Genomic DNA, 18,577 nt, shown 5'->3' on the forward strand with positions numbered 1-18,577 from the left:
TACTGCTAAATACACCCATGTGGCAAGTCTCATGTCTGTGCTTCTGTTCCTCATGACTATAATGGAGGCAGGAGTTATCCTTCCCTCCCTCCCCGCCCCTCCAGTTACTCAGTCCTGTAGGAAAGTTCCCTTCTTGTCTGTTTACTGCTGTAATAGGTCTGAATTTCAGCTGCCATGTTTAAATTCTGGTGTACCAGCATAAGTCATTGCTGCAGCTCTGTTACAAGTAAGTCACAGTAGTAATTGCTGTTTAAAGTCAACGCTGCATTTCTCAGTTATTCCAGTCTTTATCAATTTTAGCAGCTGCTCTGCTGTAATTTCTCACATGTGCATTCCATCCTCAATATATAATGAAGAGATCAAATAGATGTGGGCTGCATTCCTCTTCTGTAGTAGAGGATGTATATTTTGTTTTAATGCTACAATATAGTAAAATTGACTTAAAGCCCACCACTAGAATAAACGTCAGACAAACTGTGTACCTACAATACATAAAAGTTAGATGCATCTCTAAGATTGAGACAGCTACTAATTAGACATCTAAGCCTGAGTTAATCTTTGTAGACTCCCCTTATGTCAATGGACCCAAGAAAAGGACCTACACAAGGCAGTTGTCTTATTTTAGGGTTTTATTGTCTTGAATATGTCACACAAATTGTTCTCTGGAGGTGCTTTTTCCTTCCTGTGATGAAGGGAGGATGGAGCTTAGTTGAGATTCAGATGCCTGTACCAGAGCAAATGAAAGCAGTCACCTTTTTTTTAATTATTTAAGAGAGCATATATGTAAAAGAAAAATACTCCAAGATAAAAACATTTTTGCTGTTTCTGCTAGCCTTCAATAACATGTAGTCCATATATAGGAACTCTTTGTTTTCTGTATAGAGTAATTCACACACATTTAATTCGCAATTTTAAATAAATAGTGCATAGGCTTTTAATCTCGCCTCCTTATATTTAATCAACCCTCCAATGCTAAAAGATAATGCTTAAGCTGTTTTTTTTTTTTTTGTTTCATTCGATGTGTAGTCACAGGAGAGATAAGATAGTTACTTTTTGTATGTATCTTTATAGGACCTCTTCTAATGAGCTCATGATCCCAACTGTTAACATCTAGGTACTTCTAGAAGAATGAACGCAAAAATGGTAACTTACTGGGTAATTTGCACAGAACTCTCTGAAAATTTAAATAGAATATACGCAGAATGTTAGTTCCAGCGTATAGAACTACAGCTGTTAGGCCACTGCACATCAGAAGGTGAGATCTATGTGGAAGCTCCATGAACCAAACAGCATGTTTGGTCAGCAATTTTGCATTGCATGGCTTCTACAGAAGTAAAAGTTTATGGCCTGGAGTACCACTTTTAAGTTTCATGATGTAGGTGAGAAATGATAATGTATCACAAAGTTTTTCATGACCTAGAGACACCACAGGAGGTTGGAATGGCCAACAGAACTGAGAAACTTTGCCAACTAGTCTTTCTGAAAAATCAAATCAGTAATAAATACAGAACACAGTTGTGCTTATATTCAGGTTTACTGCTTGTCAAGGTGAAAAACAGTCTTGGGTCAGAGCCAGTTTACCATTTTAAATAAGGCCAGTTTTGACTGCCACCAAAGTTTACAATTCCTCAGCAAAAGAATCTCCCTACCAGCAAAATACGAGATGTCATAGAAAAAAAAATTCTGGAAGAGCTGTTTTTTAGCATCTCTTCTGCCAAAACTAATAAAAGTTTAACCATGTAAGAGAACAGTGAAAAGTGACTGTTAAATTAGGCTACTGCATTAAGCCATTATCATATAGAAGAAAAATTAACCTAAGTAAAGGATTAAACTATTAAAGCATGACCCTACTGTACAAACATGTATTTCCTACTCACTAATGCTAACAAAACAGAGCTTTATAGTTTCATGTAAAGACAAGTGTTTCTTAAACACTCCTAGTCTTTCTCATTATTCAAATTTATGTTGTATTTGTTTAAACAAATAATAAGCTAAGTAGCATTTTTCTGAAGTCAACATCTGTAGGAGTTATACTGGATCAGAGCTGTGCTGCAGCAGTGATCTTCACCTTCTGCTTTAGTTAAGACACATGAAGGATTTCAACTGAATAGTAAACTAATGCCAGGAAAAAATTTTCCTTGACCCCTAATTACTTAACAGTTGGTATACAGTAGCATAAGGCTTTGCATCCCTTTTCGTATTTTTTGTTATTTTGTAATTTTTAATCCTGACTGGTTTAAGTATGGGTTCACTTGTTATTTTCCAAGAATATCTCATGTTTATAAAACTCTCTTTCCCCCATGCCATTTTTCATACAGTTAAAATCCTGGCATTAGTGATGGGAAACTGAGGGTGGCAGCGAGTTCCACAAATTTTAGAAATGGATTAAGAAAAAGGATTTCCTATCCAGAGTAAAGGCACTGTGCAAGCAAAATTCATGGTAAGTTTACCATAAGCAGAGATAAGAAAAACAGCAGAGAAATTCCCTTTCTAGAGCATATACTTGTATGTTCAAATTCAAAATAAACATGCTGTGTGTTGGCTGCATGGGTTACAATTGACTTTATATGGCCATACTTGTTGAAGAAAAATATTTGAAATGAGCCCAAAGAGGCCACTGGTAAGGCTGGAAGGTGACACAATGGCCTGTGAAGAGAAGAGCAGTGGTGGCCCTGATGTAGAGCAGCTGTAGTTAGTACCTACACAGTGCTTAGCCAGTCCTTGTCCAGTCCGAGGACAAAACCTCGAGTTGCTGGAACTGGGTGAGTGTTTTGCTTCAATATGACCCAAGATTTTAACGCATGACTTTGTGGAAGTTATACATGAGAAGCCTTGTATTTCTTTAAGAGTGAAGCATTCATCCTGCAGTCAAAATACCTGTGTCTACACATTACCTCAGCCAGAGGTGGTCCCCAGCAGCAGACTGAAAGTCGGGGTCCCTCTGAGCATGTCCTTGCTGCTGCAGGCTGGGGAGCAAGCTCAAGCTCCGGCTGCTGATCCCCACACCTCTTTGTTACTTCCCCCTGTTCCACCTAGCCCTCTTTAAAGCAATAGCTGCACACCCCTGCAGGGAGAGTTCACACCAAGCACTGCTCCCAAGATCACATCTTCCTTGACTTACCCTACGTGCTGTTCTAACTCAAACATTACCGCATCCCAAAACATGTAATACGTATCCTCGCTTGCATGCTGGGAGAGCACCATTCTCACAGGCTGCAGTACAGTTTCATGTAATTTCAGATACTTCAAACTGAAAGATACACAAAAAATCAGAATTACATGTGGGGCCTATAGGGGCACCAGGAGAAGTCCACGGAGTGCTGTGGGATGTGAACACAGAAGTCTGCTCTCAAGGGAACTAGGCCCAGCTAGTATGAATGTAAGCCAATCCTCTTGGCATCTGGGACTTTATTTAGAAATACAAGCGTGCCCTCTGAAATGAGGTAGTTGGGACCCACATCGTTTTTACAGACAACCCGAGCTCAGATTGTCTTTGTTCGGACTACAAAGTCTGAATGAGTCTGGTACAGGCTTATTGAGACACGCAAAACCAGCAACTCACGCGTATAATTACTGTTCTCTAAACAACCTGAGTCATCAAGATTGTCCAATCCAGTTCAGAGATGCCCCAGTTGAGACTCCTGTAAAAACAAAAGGATTTTCTTCTGGAGAAACAAAATTAAACATGCAGAGGAGAAAGTGTGTGTCTGTAACTTCAAACAAAATCTGGATTTAGGAGCAAGCGTCTTCTTCAACAGTCTACATCGGAGTACATGAACCATACCAAAGGTCATTAAATGTCAATGTTCTGTAATTCTTGGCCTTCAGAGGATCAAAGAGATCTAAAGAAATGGTTCAGGTTGAGGCATTTGGCAAAATACTGAGGTGAAAGGCTTTCAAAGTTTTCTGGAGAAAAAAAACAGTAATTGGACATAATTCTTAAAATCTTCATTTAGGCATTACTAAATAAAAATGCTGTGTTTCCATTTCAGGGCTAGTGAAATGTCAACAAAAGAAAATAGTGGTATAAAAACAAAAGAGCTGTTTTTCAGTTATTCTCAGGACATAAGGGGTTTATTTATTTAAGAATCTGTGACACTGGCAAATAAGCTGTTCACTTTAAATAGCTTGCCAGGTGTTGTTTTGTTTTTTCCTTTGCAGCTGTACTCATGATAAATTAATTTTGCTAGAAATACACTGCCAGTCCAGCACAGATATTTCTAACAATTCATCTCCTTACCTGGCATACTCTCGCCCCCTTGGAACAGCCCAAGGAACTGATCCTGAAAATGCCCAAGGAGATTAAAAGATATGCTTCAATCGATTGTTGAACCGTCAGAAGCATAACTGATAAGTCGTTTGGGGAATTTCATTGTTATTGCTGCATCTTTTCCATCAGCCAGTCCAAAGGGATTTCATTAACATCTCACTAGTACCTCTGACTAAGTAGGAATTTTGACTAGATTGTGAAAGCTTCTAGAAATAATCTATTTTGAAGTTAAGTATATAAATGCAAATTGAGTGGAAACAGCTGTTATTTACACTGTCTGGATGCAGGATTCCACTCTCTGATGGATGGAAAAAAAATGCCGTTGGAAGAACATGAAGAAATTGGAAAAATAGGGACCTAGTAAAAATATATGCAATGGACCACATTGTCGGGTGGTATAAATTGGTATAGCTTCACAGGTTTGCCACCGTAACAATATATAGCCCACCTGCCTGGAGGACTTGAAGAGCTTCACGTATTTCTTGGAGAAAGGGGGGGGGTGAAGGAATGAACATGCTGAAAACAAAAGCATATGAACAAATTAATGTTTCAGCCTTTTAGGCAATGGCTAACAGAGAGCCAGGCATTTTCAGAAATAGTCTTGCAGAACAAAGCCCCCATTCACAACAAGATTTTGCTATGGCCTTCTCTTAGTTTGAAATTATGTTCTGGGAAAATTACAAAAGCTCCTGAAAAATGTAAAAGTAGCATATTCTAGACCAGTGTACCTGAAAGCGGAGGACTGTGCTGGAGGGAAAAGAAAGCACAGTGTGAAAGCTCACCCCTTCAATGAACCTGAGCTTTATCTTTTTATTAGCCTGGCAGAGGCCCTCCTGCATGTCCTCTGTACATGTCCCCCTTCACTTACCTGGAGCAGATCCCGGCTATCACATGTTCCACTGGAAAGCTCACGCTCCCTCCTGCCATGCCTGCTTCTATCTGCAACATCATAGGCAACCACCTAGACTAAACCAAATGGTAATAGACTGTCCTCAGAAAAGGTTAGGCACGCTTAAAAAGGTACACAAAACGTGGCTGCTAATTTAATTTGGACCAAACCCACTCAGTCAAAACAGCGTTAGGAACCTGGGCTGGGGAATTAAACATGGGATTGTTTTGCTGGGTTTTCCATATAAAAGGGAAAAGGAGTGGATACAACCAGCACAGCTAAAGCTCAAGCAGCGCAGAAACACTTGATTGTTAGAGCCTGTAGAGTGAGTCCCTCCAGGATTAGTTCTGTTTGACTTGGGATTGCTTTGTGCATGCCAGCACACAAAAACTGTCGTAACACAGGCAAACATGGGAGGGAAATTTCATTTTTGTTCCATTTTAGATACAGACTCTTGTCTGCTATTCTGTCTTATGCACACGATACATCCAATGGCTAAATGCATCCTTTAGTTCCTTCCCAGAACAGAGACGGATCCACAGCAGCAGATTTTGCAGCTTCCTTCCACCTAGCATGATGTGGCCTGAAATGCTGTGGAAAAATTCTGCTATGCCTCGGGCATCTTTCTGGATCAAATTTATTCCCAGAGGGATAATTTATCAGAGAAGTGAGCTCTGAAGAGAATGCTAAAAATAGTGTTAAAATTTTGAAATACAGGGCAATGGCACTGAAGTCAGAAAAGATGTCTAGCCCAAACTCACACTTTATAAAAGGCTCTGCATATTTTGTAATAATTATGGATATTATTTCCCCTCCCCCATTCATTTACAAAGACACAGATAATAACAAACTTCAGCAAATCTGAATTTGGTTACACAGAGCCATCTGTTAATTCTGGTATATGGCAGTAGAGGGCATCTAAGGACTTCAAGTCACATATGGAAAGGGGTTTAAATCAGATGGATGAAGGAGTTACTACTCTCATCCCCAACAATTCACCCCACCCGGTAACAGAATTTGCCACCTCGCGACCAAACGGCTCACGGAGCTGCTCCTGAACAACTGCAGTTTTGAGCCACACTGAGACTGGGGTTGATCTTAACACACCAAACTGAAAGCTGAAGATGTTTAGGAGGAGATGCACGAGTTAATTTCTCATCCCTGCTGCAGGCAGCACTCTATCAGAGCCACAGAAAGGACAGTTCAGGTACAGTATAAGGGAGATGTAACTGCCTCAATCAGTCTATCCAATTTTATCTACTACAGTTTGAGCTTTTATTTCTACATACCTGGCAAAACTGCTTACAGGAGGGGCAAGCAATCCTGGGAATGGGCAGGCCGTGCCAAGAAAATGCAAGCTGTGGACCAATGTTGTTTCCTTAACCAGGAAGAGTAGCCCCGTGTCTATTATTTCCTCTGTTGAGCCCAAAAAATGCCAGTCAGTCTGTCTGGCCTGTATTTCAGTTTACATCTTCCCAACATGCCAACCAGTTACAGGACGATGCCTTGAGCCTTCCTGACAAGAAACAAGCACTAATCATGACAAAGAGAGAGAAGGTAGTTGGCAGCTAGCACTGTTTTCTTGTCATCTGTTCAGGATTGTATGACATTCCAAATCCAACCTCCCTTTATACTGAAGCGGGGAAAACAGGTTAAGTTCATTACCTGACACTAACACTTAATGCACTAATCTGAAAAACTTATTTGATCTGAGCAGCATATACACATGCCACGGGCAGCATATTTTCAATTAACTGTAAGAAGTTTAAAATTATATAAACACATTAGTACATGTTGATTATCCTGTTACTCAAACTCCTAAATACAGCAACACGTCAGGCCTTATGCTGAAGTTTATTATACGTTAGTCTGAAATCTAAAATCATGCCCAGGAAAAGGTTCTACAACTAATTTAATGATTCACAGTACTCCCGAAATTATATTCATCTGTCTGCTTTCCATGGCAGCACTTTCAGCCATAAACACTTAATTGTAGGAATTCATCCTCAAGGCCAAATAGCTCTGGGTGAATTAAACCATCTTTAATATAAGAACTAGAACAGTGATTTAAAATTAATCTTTTTCTGATGGGAAACCATTTATTCAGAGACATATAACCCAGTTTCTTCTTCATTTTTGTTTTACTTCACTGTCAAAACTCTCTCCTTTGGAGACAGCCGCTGCATCACCTGTTTTAATTTTCCTTATTCGTTTCAGAACTGGTTCTTCGCCAGCAAAGGAACTTTAATCACTTATGTACTGGCAAAGCACAGGAGAGCTGCTTGCATGCCGTCTGTCAGGAAAACTTTTTTCATGGACATTACTTGCCCCCTTTTACTTTGAGAAGTAGGACTCGCAACCAGCAAGAAAACATCTCAAGCCTCCTGAAGCATAAAAGGCTTGTTTTTACTGGCAGCGTCTAGGACGAGAATGCAAGATTTCACAGTGCTTTCAGCTGTGCTATCTCTAGGATTTTTCTAAAACAAAGACAAGAGTGTACCTTTCTCCAAAAATCCAGAACTTCAAAGAGTGTCGTTGTGAACATGTGTATGTATAGGTGCATGAGTATATATACACCTATGCACTCTTTCTCAGGCATATACACACTTTCTCAGCCAAAAACCAAGGTAAATAAATATTACAGTCACAGCATCTTATACTATAATCTGAATACTGAAATCCATAGCAAATATTCTCCTAGTAGTTGTTTAAAATGACTCCTATCAAAACAGTTCTTGCCAGTAGTCTTTTTTTTCTACCGTGATCATAAAAAGGATGCATGACAGGGAAGAAAACACTATGAAAGCATGTATATTTACAAATTATCCTCAGGTAACTTTCAGCAATATTTAGCTACTTCTAGTCAGAGCAAAATTCCATAGTTCACGAAATAACAAAGTGACAGAACAGAATTCTGCTCACTGTTTATAAAGAAGCCTAACATAGCATAAGGTGAAAACTGCTATTTAAATTATCTTCTTTTTTTGTACTTAGTACCCTGTGTTGCCACTTTCCACTTTTCCTTAACAAGCCCAGCCAAATTATTTTTATTTTGTTTTTACTTTAAATTGTAAATAGTAAATTAGAGAAACTATAAAAGCGTTACATTTTAAGTTTTTAACTGAAGATCCTAAGTGTGTCTAGATAACCTCTTACTCAATGCAGTTGAGGCCTTTAGATGCTACTGTAAATTTTAAATAGTATAAAGCACATGATGAGATGAGAGAAGGATTTAAATGCCACCTCTTTATGGTCAGAGTTTCATGCTTGCCGGTGATTATCCGTCTACCTATCCACTGAACTAAAGGAAATGATCCTTCTTTTTCTCAACCGTCTCTGAAAGAAAATAACCTGGATGTTATTTCAAAGTACTGTTCTCTTAGTGCTATCTCTTGATGGTTTGCTTTTAAATTACAAGTGCTGGTTTTCTTTTAGAACACCACTGATTCATAGAAATTATTAACTGGATTTTTTATTATTCTCCTTTACCAAATGTATATTCTTAAGAAAGATAAGGCATTCCCATCTGAATAGATAAAAATGGCAGGAAATAAGGTGGCAGCTGGTTAAGAGTAAATTGTTTGGTATACATCATAATTTATTTCATCAAAACATTCTGTTCCTCGGGCAGCTGGAAAGAGCAGAGTGATCCCATTTATGAAAATATTTGTTTTCTCTCTGGTGTATTTATTATGTTTTGGAAACTCTTTGTGAAATAAGCAAACCTTACTCCTCACTGCTGAGTGAGAAATTCTCTAAGGGCTCACATTGCGGACCTTGTTCATGGAGCAGAGCTACAATTAACTTGTTCTAATTTGCTTGAGATAAAGGCTCAATACTCATATTTCTCTGCTCGAGAACCAGACATGCTGCCTGACCACTGTAATCACAGGACAGGGAGGAACCATGGCAGTTATACATTGTTATTTAGTTCAGGTAAACAGTTGTCAAAATATGGTCAATAAATTGACACATGTGATAAGCAATAGCTGGCCTTTTAACTAAAGTGGATTTTATCTGACCAAATGGTATGTCATGAATAACAGATATTCTGTGCTGCATCTTCGGGAAGTAAGGATACAGAGAGCAAGGAAAGGCCCCTTGTATTCTTTCAGGTAGCTAAAGAAATCTAGCTAAATAAATCAGTGAAACTTTCCAGCAAATCAAAGCAAATTTAGCAAAATCAGCTGGGCCAAAAATGCATTACCCCCTCCTCCACTCACATCATATTATATAAATAAATCACCATGCTAGCTCTCCAGTAAATTTGGCATACTTTTCAGGAACAAAGTGAAAATCATTTCTAGCAACAGGCACTTCACACTATGGCAAAAACATTCTTGCCTCCTTTCTTGGTCATAAAAGGGATTTTTGCCTAAAGGAAAAATAAAAAGTAAATCCACTCATCCCTCCCCTTGTCTTTTTGAGTACATATGTTTGAAAACAAGTCAGAAACATAATATACTCTGCTTCTGATTTCAAGAACTCTTAATGTTCATGTTTTCACTTCTAATATAAACCTCGGTTAAAAATATCTACTATATGGATGATATACTGCCCAAACCAAAACGTTCATGCATGGTAGAAAGTATCTGGAAAAGAAATCAGAGATTGCTTAAGTTTGTGCTTTTCATCTCCAGTCGGATGATACGCCTCTAAAACTGGCTCAGAAGCATTCATAACTGTATACATACAGGCAATATTCATCCTACAATTGCTACCCCAAAACATACAGACTAAAAATAAATAAAGCACTTGGTTTGAATTGTACATACAAATTTTAAATCCCCATTTGTATAAACTAATTTTCTGTTCATATTAGTGACTCTTTAGAAGAATTACTGTTTGTTACACAGCAAATTAAAAAACCTTATCTTGTTTACATGATGGAAAGCTAAGTTTTCAGAGTCTGAGATCACCGTGCTGCTTCTCTTCTTTCTACATTTCACATCTTTCTCCTACTCCATTCTGATTTTTTATATAGTAAAACACTTAAGGCAGACCAAGTATGTATTAAACATCCTAATGCCAAAGAAACTAAAAAGTAGCTTAAAGTAGCTTAATGCACCACGTGTGGCACATAATCCAAAAAAGTAATTTAATTTAATCACCTTTTCTTACACTTAAAAATTACTTTTTTCTCCCCTGTGACTGTGTGAAAGACTCAGGCAGACAGAGGAGAAAACCAGCTAACTAATATTGTTGAAAGAAACAGTGAAATACTAACTTATTCCACCAAGCCTATAGTAGTTAGGGAAGTCCCATACCAGAGAATAAAGGTAACTGTGAACCGAAGTATTCTTATGAGGTGCCAAAAGTGTCATTTAAAGATCAATTTGCAGTTTCTAAGTTTGAATTTCATTACTCTTGTAAATTTATCAGATCTTTAGTACTATTTTTAAAAGACATTAACTTCTCATGAAAAAAAAAAATTAACAGAACTTTGTTTAGGAAAAATCCTGCTGATATACTGCCTATTTAATTTTTATGCTACCTTTTTCATAACAATATCTAAAGTTTTAAGTAACAAATGTTTATTACATTCTTCTGTTCTTGTTTCTCATTCACCACATAAATCATGGTCTTCCTCTCTCTGCCTTTATAGCAGCCAGCTGTGGTTTTAGAAACAAATTATTATGACTTCAAGTGACGAATAAACAGCAGAAGCAAAGGAAGTCATGAGATACTAGCCACATAAAAATGCCAGTAAAAAATAACAGGGAAAGAGAACTACAGCAAAGCTGTAAAAAAGCAGCTTTGCATCTAGACAAGGTGCATTTCATTTCTCTAAGATGAATTAGTGAACTTTAAAGGAATATCCCTAATTGGAACACTATTATATCAAAATAACATATTGGGGTTTTTTGTTGTTCTTCTGAACATAGTGAAGCCAGTGCAATTCTGAAAAATAGATTAGATTTCATGCAAGATCTCACATAATCGGTAGCAGAACTGTCAACTAAGTTTCAAAGGACGCAGACATATTCTCTCTCCTCTTCACATCTATCCAATGAAAAGTTAGTGGGCATTCCACAATGGCCACTGGAGACTGAATCTGAGGCTATCTGAACTGCACGGACGAAAACAGGAACAAGAATGACCTTCAAGACCGAAATTGTTTTAAACCATTTCTGAGAATGCTGAAGTAAGAAAGCCCACGTTTGTTCCTCAGACCTCATTTTAAATCTGCAGTGCCGTCAGTGATTAACCCCACCTTTTTTCATAAACTGAATAAATTATATTCAAAAGCACCCAGGCATTACAAACAGCTGAAACCATACTGACCAATTCACTTAACAAAGTAGATTTTTTCCCTCAGATGAACCTGCTTAATTACTAAATACAGCACTTATTTTTTAAGAGAACTATTAACTCTAATACTCTTCACTCATCCCCTGATGTTTAAAAATAGTAAGTAATATGTATTACAAATGCCTTCAGGAACTGTCCTCCACGGTCCCTTTGGGGTTTGTTTCGTTTGTTGCTTTTTTTTTTTAAAGAAACGTTGCATCTCAGGAGTTACTGGGGAGTACGACCCAAGGCAGGAGTGTCCCTGTGGGAACCCTCTCTGTGCAGGGGAGCTGCCCTGCTCCCTCAGCCAGACCGCCCAGCCTAATACGTATTCATTTAGCTCTTTGATAACAAAGGCTCCACGGCCCCCCGATTTTTAAAGATATTATTGTGTATTATTTTGTGTCTTTTTTCCTGAGGACTTTAAAAAGACATCCCTTAAACCTTCTCCCGCCAAACCCGAAAAATACTCCCTTCCCAAACACCGCCGTGCAATCTGCAGGGAGCCCTGACCTGCAGCCAAGGGCAGGGGTGAGACTAATAGGGCTACTTTTGCTTTGTTTCCCCTCCTTACTTCCCTATACTTTGTCTTTCTGAAGTCGACTCGAGGCCGTCCGGGCAGCGGCGGAAGGTGACTGGTTACCGAGCAGCACCCGCGGCGCAATCAATCATTTCTGCGCCGAAAAACAGCTTCGGGTTTATTTAAAAAGAAAAATAAAAAAATCGCGGAACGGGGAAAAAAGAGCGGCGCGCGCATCGGCGCGTAATGGCTGTTTGCAGCACGGAGGTATTCAGCGCCGGAGGGTAAAGGGGGGTGGAGACCAGGGTGGGGTGTCCCAGGAGCTTCGGCCGCCGCAAGTCCCTGGCACGGAGCTACTGGCACTGGCCCCCGACGCGCTCCCGGCCCTGAGGGCGGGCCCCGCCGCCGCGCTCAGGTGCCCGCGGCTGCCGGCGCCGGGCAGGCCGGGCCCCCATCGCCCTCACCCCGCCGCCCGCGCTCCGCCGCGGAGGAGTGGGGGGGCCGCACTCGCATGGTTACCTCAGGAGGTGCCGCGCGGCCCAGGCGCGGGCGGCCGTTGGAGCCCCCCGGCGGGCTCTAACGGCCGCCCGTGCGCCGGTACCGCAGCGGCCCCGGCCACTGACCTGCTTCGCCGCGCGTCTCCCGCGGCTCCGCGGGGGGGTGGGGGGAGGGAGGGCGCGCAGGGGAGGGGTAGGCGACCGCTGCCCCGGCGTGACAGGGGCGGCGGCTCGGTGCGTCGGCCCCGGCTGGCCGCGATCGCGGTGGAGGCGCCGGAGCGGGTCCTGTCACATGATGCGGTTCCTGGAAAGTTCCTGGAAAGCAGCCTTTGTATGTAGCCATCCCGGGCGGGGGGAGCGGCGGGGGGAGGATGCCCTCGCCTCGCAATCAAAGGCGAACAGACCGCCCGCGCCGGGGAGAGGCGGGGAGCGGAGGGTGTTGTTTCCCCAGGAGCACCATCCCCCTCCGGCAGCGGCAGCCTCTCTGTCTGCCCGAGCACAGCCCTGACGCTTCTCCCCGGCGGCGGGTGCCGTGTCCCGCCGGCCCCCCAACACCGCCGGGAGCGAGAACAACCTGACCGCCCCACCTCCAGGCGGCGGCAGCGGCGGCCCCAGCCCCGTCCCGCCGAGCCCGGGTGAGTCCCGTCGCCGCCGCCCCCCGCCCCCCGCCCCCCCCGCCTGCGCCCGGTGCCCCGCCGCTCCTCGAGAGCGGGGAGCCCGCCGCCCTGCCCCCGGGACGGAGCTGCCGCCGGGCGGGATGCAGGCTCCCCCGAAGCCCGAGGCAGGCTGCTTCGGCGCTCCTCGTCCCTGCCCGGGGACGCCCCTCTGCAGCTAGCTGCCACCGCCTCGCAAACCCTCTGTCCCCGCCAGCTCCCGCAGGCGGCGGCCCTTCGCGGCCAGGCGCTGCCGGCGCTTCCCCTTCACAAGGGGTCGCGCCCGGGCACTCCGGCAAGGCTGCTCTCACCTGCGCTCGGGGCTCTGCGGCCGACGGCCCCGCGCCCGCAGCCGCTCCGGTGACAGGCGCACCTGCGCCCGGTCCCCGAGCCGGAGGCGGGAGGTCCTGCGCGGAGGAGAAGGGGACGGGGATGGGCTTTGCCGGGGGGTTGCAGCGTGTGTGCCTGCCTGTGTTGCGATAGAAACTCGGCAGAGCGACCTATCAGCTGCCAATAAAGTTTAATTTGGAAAAGTTTCTGAGCTGCGCTGCGGAACTTGTGACGGGAGGAGCCACCGCGGCATAACCGCTCACCGGGCAGCTGCTGCGCACCTGGAGGCAGAGACTCCGCCCGGTTCGCAAGCACCGGCGGGGGTCCCGGCCTTCCCGGTGAGCCCCCTCCCTGCCCCGGCCAAGCCGGGTAGGCTCCCGCTCGCTGGCGCTGCCCGGCTTCGTGTCGCTCCCGGCGTGACGGTGGAAGAGCGAGAGGCTCTTTTTGTCCCTCCCGTTCGCTTCAGCCGAGCGGAAATACACTTTTTTATAATATCAGCATTTAATGGAACGGGAAAAGCGCATTTCCTGCCCCGCACTAAATATATCGCGCCCTCCACCGCGCTGCCCCTTCCCGTACCCAAGCGGCCGGCGAGCCCCGGCAGCCGGCGCTGCCCGCGCACCCGACCCGCAGCCCCCCGGGCACGCCGCTGCCCGGGAGAGACTCGCTCCACCCCGGGAGCATGGCCCGCGCCGGGCTCCCGTTCCTAGAGGTACGACTTCGCCTATGACCTTACTGAAAGGCGCACTGTGCCGTTTCTACGCAGCGTAGCGTGCAACCCGGGCAGCGCCGGCTCTGGGACCTGCCCCGCTCCGTGGTTACCCCTCCCCACTCATACCTTTACGTGCTCGGCTCTCCCCCGCGACCTCCTCCCTCCCCAAACGCTCCCCCGGCGCTACCGGCCGGGCTCGCCTACCCCGGCCGCGGGAGCGGCGCATCAGCGGGTTTGCTCTTGCAGTAAAGCGAGACCACCTTCGCAGGCCGCCGCCTCCGCCTCGTCCCCGGGCGAGGGGAGCCGGGGACAGACTGGGCGGCGGGGGGTGGGGGGAGGAGACGTCCCTCCCCCGCTCCGCCGGGAGGTGATCTCTCGCCTCGGGTCCCTCCTCTGGATGCTGGGAAGTTCCGAAGCGGGAGCGCCAGAAACGCACGGGCTGTGTCGGGAGCGCTTCTCGCGGGGCTGGCCGCTGACCACGCTCTCTCTCCGCTCGCAGGCGGCACCCGGGCCGGGGGCCGGGGCCATGCACCCGGCGCGGCGCTGAGCACCGCGGCGACGGCGGAGCGGAGCCCTCTCCCCGCGGGCAGCCCCCGACCTGCGTGCGAGCGGGGCCGCGCCCGCCGCCGCCGCCCCCCATGACCCTGCGCTCCGCCGGCTCCCTGGAGAGCGCGGAGGGCGCCCGGGCGCGCTGGGGGCACCCCGGGGCGGCGGCAGCCGCGCCTGTTGCCGAGGAGTCCCGTGAGGCGGCGCAGCTGGCCGCGGCCATGGAGGAGCTGCGGCGGGCAGGTAAGCCTGGGCGCCCGGCCGGCCGGGAAGGGGGGAGCGCCCGGGGCGGCGGTGCTCGCCGGGGTGCCCGGCTCGCCGCCGCCCGCCGCGCCGCGGTCCCGGGGGAGGCAGAGCGACGCGGGGGGGGGGAGCCCCGTCGGGCCGAAAAGGGAAGAGGGCGGTGGGGCGACGTTTCCCGTCGCCGCACGGCGCTGCGGAGGTCGCGGCCCCGCCGTGGCGAGGGGCGGCAGCGGCTCCGACCTTCCGCGGGCTGCGGCGGCCGAAGCGAAAGCAGCGCCCGCGCGGGCAGCGCGGCGCCCCGGCGGCAGCCCGGGATCGCCGGCCGGACGAGGGCCGGGCGCTGCCGCCGGCCGGGGCGGCCGCGGAGTGGGGAGCGGGCGGCGGCGGCCGCCGCATCTCCTCGGCGCCGCGTACCTGCACTCCGCTCGCCGGCGTGGCGGCGGTTCGCCCGGTCCGGCAGGACGCGGCGCTTGGCCGCGGGAGGAGGGAAGGGCTTTTTTTGTCTTCGTCGCTGCCCTGCTAGACCGCAGCCGCACCGCCGAAGTTGTTTTCTTACCCCTCTCTGCTTCCGACTGCTAGACAAAGCTCATTTCAACAACTGCCTACCTAGAGCTACCGAAAGCGGGCTGCGCGCCGGGCGGACGCAGCGCTCCCCCCGGCGTGTGCGGAGCGGCGGAGCGCGTCCCTGCTACCTCACGGGCGGCCCGTGGGGTCGGCAGCTTCGGCGTTAGCCTCGCAGGACGCTGCGGGAAAGTTTGTGCGTTTGTATGCATAGATATGAGCATAAAACAGTGACCTGGAGGGCTCTGTCAAAACGAGACGCATTGTAAAGCAAATAAATTTAAATAGCAAATAAAAATTTACAATGCCTGCAGGACTTCAGCTTTCAAACAACAGAGGAAATGGGTTATTACAAGCACATCAGCCAAAGAGCAGCTTTTTGAACAAACAAACAGGAATAAACAAACCCCTTCTTTTTCTCCTCTTTTAACAGGATGGTACTGGGGCAGCATGACTGTTGCTGAAGCCAAAGAGAGATTACAGAATGCCCCCGAAGGGACCTTCTTGGTTAGGGATAGTTCACATTCAGAGTATCTACTGACTATTTCGGTAAAAACATCAGCAGGACCGACCAATCTACGTATAGAATATCAAGATGGCAAGTTTAGACTGGACTCTATCACTTGTGTCAGATCTAGACTTAAACAGTTCAACAGCGTTGTGCATTTGATTGAGTACTATGTTCTTATGTGCAAGGACAGAACCGAGACACCTTCAAATGGAACAGTTCATCTTTACTTGAGCAAACCTCTCTATACATCCGCTCCATCTCTGCAACACCGCTGCAGAATAACTATAAACAAGTGTACAAATCAGATCTGGGAGCTGCCATTACCGACAAGACTAAAAGAGTACTTGAAAGAGTACCAATACCAGGTATAAATATCTTTTCTAAATGCCTCTAATGTAGAGTAACTTTTAAATGCAATTCTTAAATCAGCCAAAGAACTGAGTAACCAGTTGTACAACTCAGCATGGAATTCACTATCAAAACAGTGGCAGTTCTGGGGGAAAGGTTTTTATTTCAGATGCCACAAAGGGAGACTTTATGTAGAATAATCCCAGTTTGCATCCTCGGGGATTCGTCAAGGTGGTATGCTATTCTTCCAAGGAGAGAGAAGCCAGGAATCTGTCCAGATTGTGTTGCTTTGTCAATGGCATAAAATACTGCACTAAGTATCAAATGCTAACTGAAGCAGTGGGACTGGGAGAGACTGCAAGAGTGGTCAGAGGCGTATGAGAGTGCATAAGTATCTCAGTTGTCTGATTCCAAGACTAATTTGGTGCTGGTGTTTGTATAATCCTGAAAGCTTAACTGGATGACACTGTGATAATCTTGCCAAAGTTATGCAACTAATCAAATCCAGTCAAAAAAGTGATCATCTATTTAGTTTTTATTGAACTATAATTCTTGTGCTTTTCTGCAAGCAGAGGAGTACTGTAAGTAATCAGTTTAAACATTGTTTTTCAAAGTTCTCTAAAAGCTGACCTTGAGGAGAAATGCCACATCTTTCATAGGAACCCGGTATGTTGCTGATTATACCAGATTGGTATCCCAGAATCTTTGTTAACGTGTTAACATCTTCCCAGTGGTGATATATCCATGTTATTACTATTAAGCCTCTTTTGGTGGAGGCTTTAGGACTGTATGCTGCAGGCTTGCAGTTGCTCGGTTTCAATGTCGAAACATGGATATCAGCAGTTACAGCTGTCTTCTACAGTGTAGAATGTTTTCTTCAACTTGTTTCCCAAAATATGGGGAAATAGGGATTTGGGGTTTTTTTGGAGGGGGTTGGGGGCTTTTTTCCTTTTTTTTTTTTTTTTCTTCTAATTCACCATTGTAGCTATCAGACTATTACTCAATAAAGTAAATCAAATTGTACAACAATCTTCCAATCTTTGTATGTATGGACTTGCTACTATTCAGGAAACAGTGATCTTATGAACCTATATAATTTCCCAGCTAATACTCAAATAAATGCACACATATCTGTGAGGATGAATACCCCTGCTTTGCCTTTGTGGTGCTGCTTAAAGGTATAGCTGGATTACGTTCAGATTAGTGGTTTAGAGGCTGCCTGCTGAATTCCTGTAGTTAGGTATTAGCATAGGACATCGCAGTCCTATGCTGTTACAGCAGTCCTCCAAATGGGAAGAAGGGACTAAGACCCTCGGTACCCGTTCCTTCGTCTAAATGTAAAGTATTTAATAGAAGAAATATCCAGGATGAGAGTAATAGGAGAGCAGTAAAGAGAGAAACAAGGACATAGATTGATCCTCAGTCAACAATTTCATAGTTCTCTTTCCCTAGCTTACTTTTTAGTTAAAGCAAATAGATCTGTGTTTGAACAAGGAGGGTTGTCAAGACTTGCTGTAATCTAGCCCTGCCCAGGCTGAAACAGAAACAACATAAAATAATCTTCTTGGTTTCCTTGTGACTTAACTGCGCTGTAGTACTATCAAGGTGCTGTGTACCTTCTCATAAACTCTGGGGCGCTGACCAGCTTACTTTGTTGCATCTAAACTCCTGCGCTCAGTTTTGTCATTCACGTGCTGGCAGAAATGAGTAGCACAGCTGTTGAGACAGGGAGGACAGCAAGAACCTAAGGCAGAGGGGATGGTCCCTTGTTATGACAAATACTTGGTATGTTCTCTTTGTGGAAAAGATGGCTTTTCTCCCTCCTCCTCCACGGCTTCGATTTTCTCTCCCCGTTTTTAATGCAAGCTTTAGTATAGAAATGGGAGGAGTTCTCTCCTGAAAAACAAAACAAAAGGTTTTGTTACGTAAAATTTTTCCCCATGCCCTGCCAAAATGTAGCAGATTGTTGGAAGTTTTTCACGTATAGCGACCACTCTCTGGTTCCCATCCCAGAAGAGCTCTTGCATTCCAGGTATGTGTCATAATGACAAGGTTCTTCTGTGCTTGTCATCTGTCTTGCTAGGATCTGCCACCCTGAAGCTGAAGAGCTTTTCCTGTGAGCAATGCCCATGACAGAACTCTATTCCTGGGAACACTTTTCATTCTGATCCATCTGTTTTCTTACAGTTCTTGTCTAGCTCTACCT

At 45.7% G+C, this 18,577-nt stretch overlaps 2 protein-coding genes across 2 annotated transcripts in view; one reads left to right on the top strand and one right to left on the bottom strand.

Annotated features, from left to right (window-relative positions):
* UBE2N (ubiquitin conjugating enzyme E2 N) overlaps window positions 1-12,518 on the bottom strand; it is a 58,192-nt gene extending 45,674 nt beyond the window's left edge. The window contains 2 exon segments of the mRNA XM_059817105.1: window positions 5,139-5,231; window positions 12,490-12,518. Coding sequence (XP_059673088.1) covers window positions 5,139-5,221 — 83 coding nt within the window. The 5' untranslated portion in view covers window positions 5,222-5,231; window positions 12,490-12,518.
* A 2,282-nt stretch (window positions 12,519-14,800) lies between these two features.
* On the top strand, window positions 14,801-17,304 carry SOCS2 (suppressor of cytokine signaling 2). The gene is made up of 2 exons (XM_059816224.1): window positions 14,801-14,951; window positions 15,946-17,304. Exons 1-2 carry the CDS (start codon window positions 14,801-14,803, stop codon window positions 16,392-16,394), a joined length of 600 nt encoding a protein of 199 aa, XP_059672207.1. The 3' UTR covers window positions 16,395-17,304.
* Window positions 17,305-18,577: the final 1,273 nt, after the last annotated feature.

Source organism: Gavia stellata, chromosome 4 (genome assembly GCF_030936135.1).
Source record: "Gavia stellata isolate bGavSte3 chromosome 4, bGavSte3.hap2, whole genome shotgun sequence".
In the NCBI taxonomy this organism is placed as follows: Eukaryota; Metazoa; Chordata; class Aves; order Gaviiformes; family Gaviidae; genus Gavia; species Gavia stellata.